The 18527-nt window shown below is 46.1% G+C and overlaps 1 protein-coding gene across 2 annotated transcripts in view; it reads right to left on the reverse strand.

Annotated features, from left to right (window-relative positions):
* Positions 1–219: 219 nt before the first annotated feature.
* BLK (BLK proto-oncogene, Src family tyrosine kinase) overlaps positions 220–18527 on the reverse strand; it is a 42664-nt gene continuing 24356 nt past the window's right edge. For both annotated transcript variants that reach the window (XM_083733505.1, XM_083733504.1), the window contains exons 5-13: positions 17433–17531; positions 13678–13781; positions 10326–10472; positions 9156–9308; positions 7376–7555; positions 6185–6261; positions 2992–3142; positions 2096–2227; positions 220–1250 (exon numbers count right to left, since the gene is read on the reverse strand). In XM_083733505.1, coding sequence (XP_083589631.1) covers positions 1039–1250; positions 2096–2227; positions 2992–3142; positions 6185–6261; positions 7376–7555; positions 9156–9308; positions 10326–10472; positions 13678–13781; positions 17433–17531 — 1255 coding nt within the window. In that variant the 3' untranslated portion in view covers positions 220–1038. The remainder of the gene's footprint in view (positions 1251–2095; positions 2228–2991; positions 3143–6184; positions 6262–7375; positions 7556–9155; positions 9309–10325; positions 10473–13677; positions 13782–17432; positions 17532–18527) is intronic.

Raw genomic sequence — 18527 nt, forward strand, 5'->3', positions numbered from 1 at the left:
CAAGGAGAAGGGGACAACAGAGGACAAGATGGTTGGACAGTGTTCTTGAAGTTACCAGCATGAGTTTGACCAAACTGTGGGAGGCAGTGGAAGACAGGAGTGCCTGGCGTGCTCTGGTCCAGGGGGTCATGAAGAGTCGGACACGACTAAACAACAACAATTAGGAAGGAGGAACCTGCAGGCACTTGGAATCAAGGCTTTGATTCAATGAATCCGGGGACACTTTTTTTTTTTTTTGAAGCTGAGTAGCAATAGGGAATCAGTAGTGGGGATGGTGAGGCAAAAGACCCTGGGCCCAAGCACACATGCATATTGTATAAAGGTGCAAAGACCTTTTTTCGCACCCTGTGAAACATAAATGTGCAGAGTTTTTAAGAAACTGGGCAATGGCTGTCCACCTGTAACTCCCGAGCCTCTCCCGATCAGTCAAAACAAAGGGGAAAGGGGGCAGGAGATCTGTACCGCCAGACGCCCTGGTACAGCACACAAGACACATCATATGGGGACTTCCGGAGAGGAAAAATGGTGGGCACCACGGCCGTGAGCAGCTCCTGAAGCCACCCAGAGCCAACTGCGCTACTAGGCTGGCTCCGGGTTGCTGTGGCTGCCGCTGCCACATTTCCCGGGGACAGATTTGCAAATCTGGGGACATTCCAGGGACGGAATTTGTCCAGGGACAGATTTGCAAATCCGGGGACTGTTTCCAGGAACCAGAGACGTCTGGTAACCCTAGTTTAAGTTATTGTTTAATCGGTAAAGACGGTTTTGGGACAGGCAATGGAGTCCGATCTAAGGGGTGGTTGAGTCTCCTCTTCTCAAATCCTCTCCTTTAGGATTGGCCCGGAATAAAATCCATTTCAACTCCTGGTCTTGCAGGGGACCTTGAGAATGGGGTGAGGACCACAGGTGGCCGTGGAGGAACAGAAATGCCCAATGGTCCAGCGAAGTCTGCTTCGGAAGTGAGTCCACACACCCCTCTTGCCAGCATCCCACAAGGGTTGGTTTTTTTACAGAAGTCTCCAGCAACTTTGTCGCTGCTCAGGAAGAATTGGGCTGAGCTTCGTACTGTGCTTCCGTGGCCGTGTAAAAGTCCTCAAGGGTGGACTGGAGGTATTCGAACGTGGGTCTCTCTTCGGGATTGTTCTTCCAGCATTTCAACATGACTGCATAGAGTTCAGCTGGGCAGTTTTCCGGACGGGGCATCCGGTAACCCTTCTGTAGATGTTGGATGACTTCGGGATTGGTCATAGCTGTGGAAAGGAGAGAAAGAATTGATACTGGAAAATGTTGTCTCATCCCTTAAAGGTAAAGGGTAAAGGCACCCCTGACCATTAGGTCCAGTCACGGATGACTCTGGGGTTGTGGCGCTCATCTCGCTTTATTGGCCGAGGGAGCTGGCGTACAGCTTCCGGGTCATGTGGTCAGTATGACAAAGCCACTTCTGGCAAACCAGAGCAGCACACGGAAATGCCGTTTACCTTCCTGCTGGAGCGGTACCTGTTTATCTACCTGAACTTAGACATGCTTTCAAACTGCTAGGTTGGCAGGAGCAGGGACCGAGCAACGGGAGCTCACCCCATCGTGGGGATTTGAACCGCCGACCTTCTGATCGGCAAGCCCTAGGCTCTGTGGTTTAACCCACAGCGTCACCCGGATCCCAATGTCTCATCCCTTACTTGCCCCATAACCAATCACTGTGTTGGGTGGGAAAGGACCTCCCATCTTAGCATGAGGTCCATACTGTATGGTATAGGAGCAGGGCCTTACTCGTGATGGCACCTACTCACCCATGTATTTTGAACTGATGTAAGATAGGATAATTAAATTAGATGGATATATTAAAACATGCAGGAATGGAGGATAAGATAAATGAACCTTGGAAGGGGAGGGAGGGAAGTCATTGAATGTGTGGTATAATAAAAGATGTTTAATTTGAAATGTAAAATTTGAAAATTTAATAAAAATTATTAATAAAGAAAATAGAATGAAGGCTTGCTAAAACATCAGCGGAACGAATGGATAATGGATAATCAATAATCAATAAATGATCCTTGGCTCAGAGTAACAAATGATGCTCTAATGCAAACTACCGTACCGGGGTAGGGGCACCTTCCATAGGTGATGATTTCAGTAAGGAGAACTCCAAAAGACCAGACATCGGATTTGATCGTGAAAACTCCGTAGTTAATTGCTTCTGGTGCTGTCCATTTGATAGGAAATTTAGCACCTGTCAAGAAAGGGTAAATTCATGTGTTTTCATTGTTCTTATTGATTTTAAATTATAAATATGACAGAGAAAAGAAAGAGAAAAGACGAGATGGAAAGGGAGGGGGGAAACTCACCATCTTAGTTTCAACATATATGTGACGTTAACGTATGAGAGTGCTGGAGGTGAAATAGTTAAACAGGTTACCCAATCAGTACCCAGGGGGGTGGAGTCAGAGGGTCTATAAAACCAGCTCTGGGGGGGGGGCAAAGGGAGGAGTTCATTGGGAGTTGGGTGGAGTGGGAGTGAATTGGGATAGAGTCTGGGGGTAGGTTGAGTTAGTGTAGCGAAATAAGTTGGGTCAGGAACAGTTAGGAGCTAGGAAGACGAGTAAATATCTGAGAGGTGGTTTAGTGAGTGAGAGCAGGTAGCAGAAGTTATAAGTCTGGATAGGCACCCCATGATTGTAGTAGACCGATACCGTTTATGAAACCACACGCTTGTTAAACTGCAATAAATAAACAGAAGTTTCTGTTCCAATTTAACCCTGACTGGACTCAGTATTGTCCCAGGTAGGGCCTGGGTGGTGGCAGCGAGAAATAAAGTGGTGGCACAGGGATCAATAGACGGCGAAACGTCCGGGGACCCTGTGTGATCGCCACAATATACTGTAAAGGCAGTGATCCATGAAGACAGGAGTGCCTGGCGTGCTCTGGTCCATGGGCTCATGAAGAGTCGGACATGACTAAACAACTAAACCACAAAGCCCTAAGTGTCATACCGACCTTCTTTCGCAAGGTACTCATTCTCTATGATCCTAGCCAGGCCAAAGTCTGCAACTTTGCAACAGAGGGTCTCCGAGACGAGGATGTTGGCTGCCCTGAGGTCCCTGTGGATGGAGTTCATTCTCTCAATGTACGCCATCCCTTCAGCGACCTATAAGGAAGAAGGAAAATAATGGAATACAACTGCATGGAAATCACAGAGAAGGATGCCTCTGTGGCTGATAGAGATGAGTGAATCTGGCTATTCTGGTTTTTCTCAGTTTCTCACTTTTCCAATCCTAAAGTCATTGTACCAGATTTCCACATCAATGTGCCATTTATTTATTTATTCATTCTTTTAAAAGCCCTCATGAAAATTCATCAGCAGTGCATTGTGAAATTTCTTTGAGATGCTTCATAGGAAACAATTCATAATAGCAGTGGTAGTAATAACTTTTTTAAAAAAACAACAACCTAACGTACATTTTTTGCAAGCTTTTTTTCTTTTAAAAAATGCAATTTCCACTAATGTGGTCACACTTTACGCTAATATATGGATTTTGGTGCACATTATTTGGCTGGAGAGCTGCACTGAAAAATTCAGAGAAGAGTGAATTTAAAGGACGCTTATGTTTTGGTTCGCACAATGTTTTGAAAAGTGCGAATGAGGTAAATGCATCCTTAAACTGAATCATATTTCTACCACAACCTTATCTGGAAATATCAGGGGTTTCATCCCCACCAATATGGACCAGGGACTCTCCAGACTTATTTCCATTTCAGACATGGGATGATTACGTGAACACTGGCAAATTTTGCTCCCATTTCTCCAAAATCCCAAGCTGGGTTATGATGTTGTTGATGATGATAATTTGTTGTTGTTATGCTGCCCACCTGACTGGGTTGCCCCAGACCTTTGGTCTGATCCAGTTTGGTTCCTCTTACATCCTTAACATACAGTGGTGCCTCGCAAGACGAAATTAATTCGTTCCGCAAGTTTTTTCTTCTTGCGAGTCTTTCGTCTTGCGAAGCACGGTTTCCCATAGGAATGCATTGAAAATCAATCAATGCGTTCCTATGGAGACCGTCCGGGGACAGAGGGGAAGCGCCGCGCGCCTTCCCCTCTGTCCCCGGACCTGTTTTAAAGCAAGGGGCGGCGGGGAGAAGATTGCTTCTCCCCGTTGCCTGCCCTGCAATCTCCGGGGACTCCGGGGACATTCTCCGCCGCGCGCCTTCCCCTCTGTCCCCGGACCTGTTTTAAAGCATGGGAAGGGGCAGCGGGGAGAAGATCGCTTCTCCCCATTGCCGCCCCTTGGTTCAAAAAGGGTCCGGGGACAGAGGGGAAGGCGCGCTGCACTTCCCCGCTATCCCCGGAGCTTGCGGGGCAAGCTTCATTTTGCGAAGCAAGCCCATAGGGAAATGCGTCTTGCGAAGCGGCTAAGAAAATGAAAAACTCCTTCGTCTAGCGAGTTTTTCGTCTTCCGAGGCGTTCGTCTTGCGGGGTACCACTGTACAACGCAAGACATGCATATATTTAATAATCATAATCTTAATAATAATTTATGCCCCACCCATCTGGGCAGCTCCAAACTGAATATTAAAAACATGATACAGCAAAAACATTAAAAACTTCCCTAAACAGGGCTGCCTTCAACAGAGCAACACAGAGAGAAATCCCTCCAACCCCAGCCTTTAACCGGCGCAGAACAAATTGTATATAAAGACGGTGGTCGAGAGACGGCGAGACCCCCTTGGGTTTAGTTCTGCCTCAAAGGGCGCAACAATTTTCCAGACCGCAGAGATTTTGCGGTAGGTTTTTGTTTTTGTTTTTTTGCCACCTTGCATCTTTCTTGTGGTTTTGAACAGGATATGAAGATACATTTTCCACAAATATTCGACATGCTCAAGCTTTCAGCTCAAATGCCGCTCGCCTCAGTGGAAAATGGGTGTTGCTTCCTGCCCTGATGTTAATGAGATAGATGTCTTGTTTCCTCTCAGCTCATACAAGCAGAGGGGAGGGAGGGAGAGAAGGGCTGACCACAGGACGACGTATACACCGATAACTTTCTATTTGCAGATTCCGCCTGCCTCCGGTCAGCTCATGCAAACAACCCCGTTCTGACAATACTTGCCACCGGATGCTGTTGCCAGATACACTGCATTGCACCTTACTGAGGTGCAAGGACTGAAGGGCTCACTCCAAACCTTGCCATTCACCAGAATTGCAGGGCATACTCCCAAACTCTTCCCACCCAATGAAATCCAAATGACGGCATTAAATTTATGTGCAGTTCTGACCTCTGAGTTTGCATTTCTGTTACGGAAATTACGGGGGGGGGGCATCTTTAAAGTTAAATGTTACAAATATTATGCCTGAATGTATCATTTCAACTTGACAGCTCAGGGAAGTTACCTAGCTTTACAAATAATATAAAATCAACTCCTTTGCCAGTTTCCTCCATTCCAAAGCTATTTTCCCCTTGAAAAAGGACTCCAGGAAGTTCCCAGAGGTGACAATTGCTGAGCTGATTGTTGGCCAAGGAAAGCTTAATCCCATCACCAGACTTGCCCAGGGGCCAGTCATGCAAAGGAAGTTCTATTGTACTTTGGGTGGTGGGACTTCAGAGGTGTTTGCCTATGTTAATCCTATACCTGAGTCTTGCTCTGCCATGTCTACTTATGCTAATCTTGTACCAAATACTTGTCTGGACATGTTTGCCAAGGTTAAACTAGTGCAACCCCTGTCTACCCCTCCCCTTTTGTGACATGTCAGTGATGTAGCAATGATGGTGTACGAACTGTATTCTGGGATATAGTAGGAAAGTTTTAAAAGTCTTTGTCACCCCATCCTCGGGGTTCAAATTTCCTCTTTGAACCTGTTGCGCAATAAACTTTGGTCTACAGCTTTTTGCTCCGGTTGGTGGCTGAAATCCTTCCTTTATTCCGCAGGGACCCGTGGGCTCTGCCCGACGAGCTGGGTGACTGAGCAGCCTCACACCTAGATTTTTCCGTAATAATTTCTAAGTTTTCTTTTCCTAAAATCCAGAAGATCCCTTGCTATATACTTTGCTCAACACATTCTCCTCTCGGAAGTGCAGGCTTCAAAGAAAGCAACATTCAGGATGGCCAGAGAGCCACATGCATAGCCCTAAAGTTTGGGGAAGTATCAAGACCTTTTTCAATTACAAGGTTTAAAGCGAATCAATCCACTCACCTGGGCTGAGGAGTCTATAAGTTTGGGGAGAGTCAACTTCCTTCCTTCCTCTGATTTCAAGAAATCCAGCAAGCAGCCTGAAAAGGAGGAGAAATCAAGATTATTCACTTCCCAAAGACCTTTCAATGTGCAATGGTATTGGATAAAGTCTCCCATGTTTTTAATGTCAAATCCTTTTCTAAGAGAGTAATAGAGGATAATATTCCTAATGTACATTAGGGTAATAAAGCAAGCAACAAATTCTAGTTTGAGGACCTTAACAGATTTTTTCTATGCATTGTTGTTGTTGTTGTTGTTGTTGTTGTTGTTGTTAGTATACTGTTCTGTAGATCTCAGGGTGGTTTACAACATAAAATTACAATATAAAAAACACAAAATATAAAATAGAGATGAATGAAATAGATGGTTTTTCCTACAGAAATACCCGAAAAGGACATCTGAAAGATATTTGGTCTACTTATTGGCTAACCCGAACAAAATCATAAGAGAAACAGTCTTCTCTGTTCTGCTGCAAAGACCTTTAAATTCATTGCATCTTGGTTTGTCCCTATCCTTAGATCAGAGCTTTTTAAACTGTGTGTCTCAACACGTTAGTGTGTTGGCTGCAATGTGTAGGTGTGTTATGTAAACGCTCCCTATGCTCCTACCTGATCTGGAAAGGGGTTAGTTTAACTCTGGTTTGCTAGTACAGTGGTACTTCGGAAGTGGAATGGAATCAGTTCCGGAAGTCCGTTCGACTTCCAAAACGTTCGGAAACCAAAGCATGGCTTCTGATTGGCTGCAGGAAGCTCCTGCAGCCAATCAGTAGCCCCGGAAGCCCCGTTGGATGTTCGGGTTCCAAAAAACGTTTGCAAACTGGAACACTCACTTCCGGGTTTATAGCTTTCAGGAGCCAAAACGACCAAGTACCAAGGTGTTTGCCAACCAAGACTGTACAACTGAATTACTGTGTCACGAAATGATGTGCTTCTAAAAAGTGTGTGAACAACATGAAAAGTTTGGAAAGCTCTGCCTTAGATTGTATATAACTACGATGGATTTTTAACTTGGCTTATGTTCGAAATGGTATGATTTGGGTGCTTTAATTTTCCTCTACTGGCAAGAAGGTATTGACTGAAATCAAGGAGACCCAGATTCTGCATTCCAGTGCAGATCAATATAATTGGCTGAGATCACAAGGGAGTTGGTTACCGTTGGCCATGTATTCCGTTACGATGTAAATCGGCTGCTGGGTGACCACAGCGTGCAGACGGACCAGCTTGCTATGCTGAAGCCTCTTCATCAAGTTGGCTTCGGCCAAGAAGGCATCTGGAGCCATGCTGCCTTCTTTCAGGGTTTTCACTGCCACCTTCACATTATTCTTGTAATAACCTGTAAAGGTAAAGGGACACCTGACCATTAGGTCCAGTCGTGGCCGACTCTGGGGTTGCAGCGCTCGTCTCGCTTTATTGGCCGAGGGAGCCAGCGTACATCTTCCAGGTCATGTGGCCAGCATGACTAAGCAGCTTCTGGCGAGCCAGAGCAGCACACGGAAACGCTGTTTACATTCCCGCAGCAGCGGTACCTATTTATCTACTTGCACTTTGACGTGCTTTTGAACTGCTAGGTTGGCAGGAGCAGGGACTGAGCAACGGGAGCTCACCCCGTAGCGGGGATTCGAACCACTTCTGATCGGTAAGTCCTAGGCTCTGTGGTTTAACCCACAGCGCCACCCACGTCCTTTCTGTAGTAACCTATAGAAGGAAAAAATGGGGCGATTGAAGGACAGAAGGCCCTGCCACCTTTTGGAAGCTCAGACCTTCCAGCTGAACTCCAAAACCCATATCCGTTTTTACACCTTTCCCAGATATGACAATGCCAGGCAACACTAATAATAATAATAAAAATTATTATTATTTATATTATTTATAACTCACCCATCTGGCAGGGTTTTCCCAGCCACTCTAGGCAGCTCCCAACAGAATAAAAAAGTGATATAACATCAAACATTAAAATCTTCCCTAAACAGGGCTGCCTTCTGATGTCTTCTAAAGGTCTGGTAGTTGTTTTCCTCTTTGACATCTGGTGGGAGGGCGTTCCACAGGGCGGGTGCCACTACCGAGAAGGCCCTCTGCCTGGTTCCTTGTAGCCTCATTTCTCGCAATGAGGGAACTGCCAGAAGGCCCTCGGAGCTGGACTTCAGTGTCCGGGCTGGACGATAGGTGTGGAGACGCTCCTTCAGGTCTACTGGACCGAGTCTGTTTAGGGCTTTCAAGGTAAGCGCCAACACTTAGAATTGTGCTCGAAAAAATACTGGGAGCCAATGTACCGTATATTTCGCTCCAAAAGACGCACCTGACCATAAGATGCACCCAGTTTTTAGAGGGGGAAAGCAAGGAAAAAAATATTCTGCGCAGAGCATGTAAGCGGCTCTCGCTTTTCTTGCTTTAAACCCTTCTGTACCTCCTCCTGCTTCATTGAGAAGCCAGCAGAGCAAGCTGCGCAGCTCTCGCTGAAGCCAGCAGAGCAAGAGTGATAGCTGCACAGTGTCTCTTCTGCTGGCTTCCCAGCAAAGCAGGAAGAGGGACGAAAGGGAACCCTTACAAGGGAGAGCTGGGCTCTTGCTGGCTTTTCCGGGAGGTGGGGGAAGGGACAGAGGGCAGCCCATCAGTCCCTTCTCCCTCCTTGGGGAAAAGCCCCCAAGAGCTCCCTTTAAAGAGCTGCACGGAGTGTGTGTGCGGTTCTTGGGGGCTTTTCCCCAAGGAGGGAGAAGGAACTGACAGGCTGCCCTTCTCCCTCCTCGGGGAAAAGCCCCCAAGAGCCACACACACATTCCACGTGGCTCTTTAAAGGGAGCGCTGAGCAGAGCCTCCCGCCTGCATTCACTCCATAAGATGCACACACATTACTTTTTAAGAGGAAAAAGTGTGTCTTATGGAGGGAAAAATATGGTAAGTCTTTCAGGACCGGTGTTATATGAGTCTCAGCTTACCCATCCAAACCTCTCCAAACTGGCCTGCTCCCAGCTTCTTGACAAGTTTCAGCGTTTCCCGCGGAATCTCCCATTCGTCGGTGGTCCACGGCCTTTGTGGAACCAGAGAGATGCACGGCTGCCGTAGCAGCTGACACAAGCCATCTTCGTAAGCTATGCAGGGGCACCGGAAGTAGAAGGAAAAGGTCTGAGATCAGGTCAGGGCAGAACATGGTTGTAGTAACCCTCCTCCTCCTACATAGTTTATTTCAGTTTTATTTTTTTACAACAGGTATTGAGTACAAACTCCCCACTTCCCTCCCTGTCTTCCCATCTCCAGATATTACAGTGTTTTGTCCCATTTTCCTCACTTAGAACACCTGCTATTTTCGGGTAGGATTCAACGAGATCCCTCTAAATTTAGGTAGCACAGGGAAAGATGGTTGCTGCTCTGGCACAACAAACTTGCTTCCTCAAAACACTGGACTTCTTGGGATAAGGAACTTTAATGGTGAAAAATGCGTCGGTGGACAGTGTGCATTGATTCTTGAGTTGATGCAAAGTCGCCTAAACTCCCCAGGAAAACAAATCAGGAAGGATGCTCAATAGAGAGTGTTGTCTGGAAATGGCGTTAGTTCAAAATGTTTGTCCACAGTTCAATTTTGATAGAATGTGAGATAAAGAAAAAGTAGAGAGAGGAAGAAAGAGAAAGGTGAAAGATGAGGGAGGGAGGGAGAGAACGCAAGGGGGGAAATGAAAAGACAAATAGGGAATATGATATAGTCTTATTACTCTGCATATAGTATGATAATTTGTTTGAAATTTGTCCTCCTTTAGTGGTCGAATCTTCAGTTCTCAATGTTCCTGCAGCACTTTGCAGATCTTTGTTAAAAAAATCCTTATTAAAATTAATCAGCACTCTAGTTCACTCCTAATAAAGACATGTTTGTATGCAGTTTTGACCAATGTACACATTTCCCCATGTTTGTGTGCTGTTTTCATGAATATATTCATTTTTCAAAGGCACACTTGGTTGGAGAATTGCATTGCAAAATTTGCATGTGTACGAATTTCAAAGGATGGGTATGTTTCGGCTCTCACATTGATTCCGAAACTGTGAATTAGGTACATCTGACTTTACCTGTGAACCGAATCAAATTCCTCTCCCATCCCAACTTGAGGGTGACTTACAAGAATAATGTTTGACAAGGTCCTGCAGAGTAGGGAATGTGGTCCTTGGGCAGATATAATATCCCCCATGGTCCAGAGAGCGGATTTGATAATGTTTGATGACATCCCCTTGAGATGTGTAGTCCCTGATGGAAAGGGAAAAGGCCCCTGGAAAAGGAGACACAAAAATAGATATTATCTGTTGTTGCAGGAAAGTGTTTCTAAACGTTGCTATCGGCAGGAACATCGTTTCACAATGCATTTTCCTGGTGGTCCTGGATTCGAACTCGCATCAGCCCCAGCCAATGTGGGGACAATAAGAGCTGTAATCCAGGAACTGCTTGTTTCCTACTGCTCCAGTGGGCAGGAGCCAAACCAATGGATTCAAATTGATTAAGAAAGGAAATTCCAACTAAATATTAAGAAGACCCCCCCCATCCATTTTATTTATTTTTAATTAAAGCAATAATCATAAATAAATAAATAAGAATAAACATGTGCACTCCACAACTGAGACGATTCCATTCTAATGATCCAACCTCCCAAAACTGGTTTGACCCCTTTTCCGTTTTAACAGTAGAAACTCTACAAACACTCTCACATATCTCTTCAAAAATCATTTCTCTTGCATACTCCCTGCCTTACCTTAATGGCACATTTATTAATTTATCATTAACAGCTATATTCCACCCCTCTTTATACCATCCTTCCATTTTATATTCTGCTTGCCCCTTCCGCTTCCTGGCGATAATAATTCTTGCAGCTGTCAATAAATTTGTGAGCAAGTCCTTGTTAGCTCATGAACAGGGACGCAGGTGGCGCTGTGGGTTAAACCACAGAGCTTAGGACTTGCTGATCAGAAGATCGGCGGTTCAAATCCCTGCGAGGAGGTGAGCTCCCGTTGCTCGGTCCCTGCTCCTGCCAACCTAGCAGTTTGAAAGCACGTCAAAGTGCAAGTAGATAAATAGGTACCGCTCCTGCCGGAAGGTAAACGGCGTTTCCGTGTGCTGCTCTGGTTCGCCAGAAGCGGCTTATTCATGCTGGCCACATGACCTGGAAGCTGTCTGCCGGCTCCCTTGGCCAATAAAGCAAGATGAGCGCCACAACCCCAGTCAGCCACAACTGGACCTAATGGTCAGGGGTCCCTTTACCTTTACCCCTCTTTATACCATCCTTCCATTTTATATTCTGCTTGCCCCTTCTGCTTCCTGGCGATAATAATTCTTGCAGCTGTCAATAAATTTGTGAGCAAGTCCTTGTTAGCTCGTGAACAGGAAGAACCTTCTGATGGTAAGAAATGCTGAGTTATGGAACAGACTCTTTCAGAAGGTGTTGGACTCTCCTTCAGTGGAGGTTTCAAAGCAGAGTTTGGAGGGCCGCCAGTCAGGGATTCTTCATCTTTGATCCCTGCATTGTAGGGGGTTGGACTGGATGACCCTATGGGTCCCCTGCAAACTCTACAATTCAATGATTCTATCTCACGTGAACACCATGCGTGCCACCAGCCAATTAACCATATGAAATGTGTGTGTTATTCAGCTATGCTACAACAGCTAAAGAATCCCTGACAGAGTTTTATCATATGTGGTGGACTTGTAAAGGAATCAAAAGCTATTGGGAAATAATTTACAATGAAATGAAAAAAATGTTGAAGATGTTGTTGTTGTTGTTTAGTTGTGTCCGACTCTTCGTGACCCCATGGACCAGAGCACGCCAGGCACTCCTGTTTTCCACTGCCTCCCGCAGTTTGGTCAAACTCATGCTGGTAGCTTCGAGAACACTGTCTAACCATCTCGTCCTCTGCCATCCCCTTCTCCTTGTGCCCTCCATCTTTCCCAACATCAGGGTCTTTTCCAGGGAGTCTTCTCTTCTCATGAGGTGGCCAAAGTACTGGAGCCTCAGCTTCAGGATCTGTCCTTCCAGTGAGCATTCAGGGCTGATTTCCTTCAGAATGGATAGGTTTGATCTTCTTGCAGTCCATGGGACTCTCAAGAGTCTCCTCCAGCACCATAATTCAAAAGCATCAATTCTTCGGCGATCAGCCTTCTTTATGGTCCAGCTCTCACTTCCATACATCACTACTGGGAAAACCATAGCTTTAACTATATGGACCTTTGTTGGCAAGCTGATGTCTCTGCTTTTTAAGATGCTGTCTAGGTTTGTCATTGTTTTTCTTTTGTTAAAAGATCAGGAGCTTTTTTATTAGGCATTACAGGTCAAGACTTGCCAAAAGAGTTGAAGAAACAATTTGTGTATGTTACAAAAGCGGCTAGGATATTACTAACCCCAAAATGGAAAGACGACAAGATACCAAAGAAGAATGGCGAGCAAAACTTATGGACTATGCCGAAATGGCGAAGCTTACGGGAAAACTCAGAGACAAGGACAATAAAGATTGCAAAAAAGACTGGGAACTGTTTATGATGTACTTACAGAAATATTGTAAAGAAGTAGACTCACTAGCAGGGTTTGAGTAAACACAATTAAGGAAAAAGGTGTATAAGTCAAGGAGCAGTAATTGTGGAAAGAATAAAATATAAGAAGTAATTTGGGAAGATACGGTATAAAAATAATAAGAATATAAGAATATTTAGTTGAAAGATTTTAAAATCAAGGTAAATAAAATAAGCAGAAGTAATAAATACTTAAAAAACCAGAAGAGGAGGCTGGGGAAAGTCAATGGAAGGGAGGTGGGGAGGAGGGAATCTGGATTTATGAATTTTTTTATTGTGTTTACAATGATTGTGTTGAATATAAAATTGTAAAACCGAAGTAAGCTTTTTTCTTTTTCTTTTTTTTAAAAAAACACAACCATATGAAATGTGTTGCACGTGGTTCCATGTTAACAAGTCACATGTTGAGATTCCTGCATTTGCAGGGGGTTGGACTAGATGACCCTTGGGTTACCTTTCAACTCTGTGATTATAAAAACCATCTAGCACCAGAAGCCATGGGAAACGTCATGAGATTTCTGCTAACTCTGATCTGGTTCTGCTGACTGAATGCAACTCAAAATTTGTCACTATGAGCAAAGGGTGGGCTGCTAGAATTGGGGGTCACCTCCAACCCAGAAAGGATGTTGTGGAGCTGCATAAGTTTCAGTAAAGGGCAAGCAGAACGATCAAGGGAATGGGGCGACTCCTCTATGAGTTTCTGTAAGAGATGCAGAAACGGAACGAATCCCATGAGGTTTATTTGCACTTTCATAAAACTCCACGAGACATTGTCAAACACCTTTTCTGCATCCACCAGCATCAAAGCAGCTGGTTTATTTTCCAAATATTCTAGTATATGAATGATGTTTCTGATATTGCTGGAACAGCGAGAGAACTTTTCCATTGTCATTCTGCAAAATACATTCCCAGATTCTTACCTGGATTAGTTTCACTTTCCCTGATCAGAAATGACCCCATCACATTGCCAGGTGCCAGCAAGAGGCGTTCGGTTTCTTTTCTGCTCAGGCCTTTAAAAAACCACCTGAGAAAGAGAGATTTATTATCATTATTAAACAACAGCAAGAGCAGAAATCACCACTAAGAACTGAAAGTCCAGCTTTTGTCCCTTTAGTTAGAAACTTCCTGTTCCTATGGCATTCCTGAATCAGCCTTTAATGGTTCAGTTCCTGTTCTGGGGTGGGAGATCAGTCAGTGGTAGGGTTTTAATTCCTAATTACCTTTTTTTTTGCAGCCAGAGCAATTGATCACCAGTTTTAGCTCAATTGTTAGAACATGAGATTTTAACGTCTATGGTACCATAAGGCTCGCCTTTTAATTTTTTTTAAGGGAAAGACTGGGAGTCAGAGGACAACAGAGGTGCATAAAAACTGAGTTAGGCTGTGGACACACCATACATCTAAAGCACATGGCTTCCTCCAAAGAATCATGGGAACTGTAGTTTACTGTGATGGGATAATGAGCTGCTTGTGCGTAAAGCTTGATCCCTCCGGGTTTTGGCTAGCCAGCCAACCTCTGTCTCTAACGGAGCCCCCAAAGCATGGCTCCGTCAGTCGCTGGTAGAATCCGACAGTGGGCGTCTACGGAATCTATTCCAACATAAAAGTTCCTTGACGGAAACGCGTCGTCTGGATTCTCGGCGCGACAGTTTCCGGCGAGGAGTGGGGGTACTTATGGGAGGATCTGAAACTCCTCCGCTGTTACTGCTGCAAGAGTCTCTGAGCCATGCCTCCACCTCTCTCTCCTTAAGACTTCCCGATTTCCCCCTACTGGTGCCTTCCTCCGCTGCTGACTCTCTCCTGCCTTCTGAGAGCCTCTCCACCTCCTGTCTTTCCGATGGCAGTTCCCTGACATCCACCTCCCCTCCAGGCCCCCCTTCACCCCCTCCCGCCCCCTTTTCTACTGGCGGTGAGGGTGGAAAACCCCGGAAAGAACCCTCTTCATCATCAGAGGATTCGAACACTTCTCTCCACTGCCCCCCTTCTCTTCTCTCTGTGTTCTCTTCCTCGTCAGATTCTGCTCCCTCTTCCTGCCCTGATTCTGGGAACCCTTCAAACTCCTCTTCCTCATCGGTTGTGCCAAAGTGTTCCCTCCTAAACCTTCCCACGGGCTGAGGTTTCCTTGGAAACCGTTGATGAAACGTTTCTATTAAAATCTCGTCATTGACCTCCTCTGCCGGTACCCATGTGTTTTCCGACTCCGCTTCCCCTTCCCATTCTACCAAATACTCGACCTGATTCCCTCTCCACCTGGAATCAATGATTCCTGCCACATGTGGGTTGCGTTCCCTTTCTTCTATTACTGGTGTTTGCGTGACCTCTCCCTCACGTTCCCCCCACTCTCGCCCCTCTCGGTACGGCGACAGTAGAGACCTGTGAAATACTGGATGCAGTTTCATGTGGTTGGGCAATCTGAGCTTGAATGCCACCGGATTGACCTGTTGTATGACCTCAAAGGGTCCTAGCCGTTTGGGTCTTAATTTCTTACACCCTCCCTTGAACGGCAGTCCTTGGGTGGATAGCCACACCCTGTCCCCCACCCTTATGGTTTCACCTTCCCTTCAGCTTCTGTCTGCTTGCCTTTTGTATTCTTCCTTGGCCCTCTCTAAGTTAAGTTGGAGTTGCCGGTGGATCGCTTCCATCTCTTCAACAAAGTGTTCTGCAGCAGGTACACTCCACCTCTCCCCTCCTTCTCCTGGAAATGCCCTGGGATGACACCCATAGTTTGCCAGGAAGGGACTTATCCCAGTGGACACATTCTCCGCGTTGTTGTAGGCAAATTCTGCCAGGGCCAACTTATCTACCCAATCATTTTCTCGGTCACTTACATAACACCTCAGGTATTGTTGTAAAATCCCGTTTGCCCTTTCCGCTTGCCCATTTGTTTCTGGGTGCCGGGCAGTTGAAAAATTGACCTCCACGTGCAGTAAGCTCATGAGCTTCCTCCAGAACCTGGAAGTAAACTGTTTCCCTCTGTCGCTGACCACCCTCAAGGGGGCGCCATGCAACCTGAAAATATGCTCTACAAACAACTTGGCGGTTTCCTCCTCTGTGACCGCATGTGAACAGGCTATAAAATGACACATCTTAGTTAATAGATCTACCACCACCATGACAGCTGTCTTGCCTTTGGATTTTGGCAGGTCCGTCATAAAATCTATGGATACTGCCTCCCATGGCCTTTCTGGTGTGGGTAAGGGTTCTAATAGCCCCGCTGGTGCCAGCCTCTCCCCCTTCGCTCGCTGGCACCTGTCGCACCCCCTGACATATTCCCGTACGTCCTCCCTCACCTTGGGCCACCAAAACTCCCTGGTAACCAACCACATGGTTTTGTGCTGTCCGAAGTGCCCCGCTGTGGGGCTGTCGTGCAACTGTTTGAGTACCCTGCCCCGCAGTTCCCCATCGGGTATGTACAGTGCCCCTTTGTAATACAACACCCTTAACTGCCTGCGCACCGCTCCCTGCTCAATCTCGCTAGAAAACATCAGGTCCATGGCGCGAAAAAACTTCCTCGTGTCCTTTAGGATTTCATTGTTGGCTGCCATCAGGGGTCTAACCCAGTCCTTCGCCCCTCCCTCTAGATGGCCAATAACGTACGCCACTCTAGAATCCTCATCGGGGAAGTCATCAAACTGTAGATTGAGAGCATATTGCATCTCGGTTCTAAAGGCATGATAGTTCCTGGGATCTCCCCCAAATTTCTGCACCAATCCAGGCACCTTTCTTGCGAGTGGGGTGGTTTTCCCCTTATCCGCATCTTGAGCCCTCCTCTCCTCGAGCCTCGCCGTTTGCAGCGCGAGCTGGACCTCCAACGCCCTGTACCTTTCTTCCAGGCTTGGACCCGCTCCAGCTCCAGCTCCTGCTCCTCCGGTTCCGGCTGGGTTGCTCATGATGCCTCTGCTTGCACAAGCTGCTTTCAGAGACTGTCGGATTGCTGTGATGGGATAATGAGCTGCTTGTGCGTAAAGCTTGATCCCTCTGGGTTTTGGCTAGCCAGCCAACCTCTGTCTCTAACGGAGCCCCCAAAGCATGGCTCCGTCAGTCGCTGGTAGAATCCGACAGTGGGCATCTACGGAATCTATTCCAACATAAAAGTTCCTTGACAGAAACGCGTCGTCTGGATTCTCGGCGCGACAGTTTCCGGCGAGGAGTGGGGGTGCTTATGGGAGGATCTGAAACTCCTCCGCTGTTACTGCTGGAAGAGTCTCTGAGCCATGCCTCCATCTCTCTCTCCTTAAGACTTCCCGATTTCCCCCTACTGGTGCCTTCCTCCGCTGCTGACTCTCTCCTGCCTTCTGAGAGCCTCTCCACCTCCTGTCTTTCCGATGGCAGTTCCCTGACATTTACATATCACTGAACTTCAATTCCCAGCACCCAAAACAAGCTACATTTCCTGGGATTCTTGGGGGTTTAAATGTACCATGTTTATGCATCCTTAGAGGACTAACTTGCATAGGGAGACAGATAATATGTAGAGGAACAAGGAACTGGAACCCCATGACATACCAAATCGGGCCACAATTTTTTAAAAAAAACCAAAGCAAAACTTTGGCCTTGATGATTGCAAACTTTCAACTGCAGATCTTCACATGTCTCAAAATATCAGTTGGGGTTTCCCAAGTTGGTAATGTTAGATAACAGATTCTGTGCCCCCAAACCCAAAGAGGCCTCCTTACTTTTCTTCTTCCAGGCTGTTTACACGGGCCACAAAATTGCTGGGTATGTAGCCTTTGTGCCCCGTGGTAAGAGATTTTGCTAGCCACCAGTCCCCGTCGCTGTGAAAATAAAGCACCGTATAATCAAACAATGCACATTGAAAGAAGCAGTGATTTTACTAGGGATAGACTCATCTTTTTTGGTTTCTCCCTGGCTTTCTCTTTTTCCAGTCATCAGTTGAGTCCCCCACATTTCCACACCAGTTAAAACAACAACAACAACAACAACAACAACACAGTGAGGCTTCACAAGCAATTTTTCCTAATATAATTTTTATGAATAAATGCACTTTTTTGCCAACACACCAGAAAGAAGACTAGAGACAAACAGTATTATTACAAATTTGGGGGATCAATCTGGATGATGCCTTGAGTTCCTCCCAATTTTGTGGTTAAAATGTATAAGAGCAAGCTTGTAAAACTAGTCCCTTTTTCTAGGTGATGGTTTTGGCTGACTAGGTGAGCATTTATGGGTGCTCAACTAGTTTCTATGGGGAGCTAGCGCCAGGTACCAGGCCTGTTGACAGACCAGCTCTGCGTTACAAAGATGTCTCCAGACGTGACATGAAGGCTAGCAACATGAACCCCTCCCTTGCAGATGACCACAGAGGTGCTTCACAACATAAACATTGAAAATGGGAACACAAAATACGTAACAAAACCAAAACAAAAAACCTCCAATAACCCCCCTCTTCCACGAACACATTTAAAAAGGCCAAAGGATGTTAATCAGCCTAAGCTTTGGTGATCGGGAAACATTTCTGTCTGGTGCCTAAATATATGTAATGAAGGCACCAGCTGAGTCTCCCTGGGGAGAGCATTCCACAAATGCTCTATCTGCTGATGGATGGCCACACTGACTCGGCCCCAAACACATTGACCAGATGCTTGGAAGCTGTGGCTGGATGGTTTCGTGGGAGCCGATTGAAACTAAATCCTTCGAAGACAGAGGTCCTATGGCTAGGTCGGGATGGCATGGGGATGAGGGACCAACTCCCTTCTCTTGCGGGGGCCCAATTAGTGCCATTGCCTTCCGTTAAGAGTTTGGGTGTAATC

The sequence above is a fragment of the Podarcis gaigeae genome (genome assembly GCF_964106915.1).
Source record: "Podarcis gaigeae genome assembly, chromosome: 3".
Lineage (NCBI taxonomy): Eukaryota > Metazoa > Chordata > Lepidosauria > Squamata > Lacertidae > Podarcis > Podarcis gaigeae.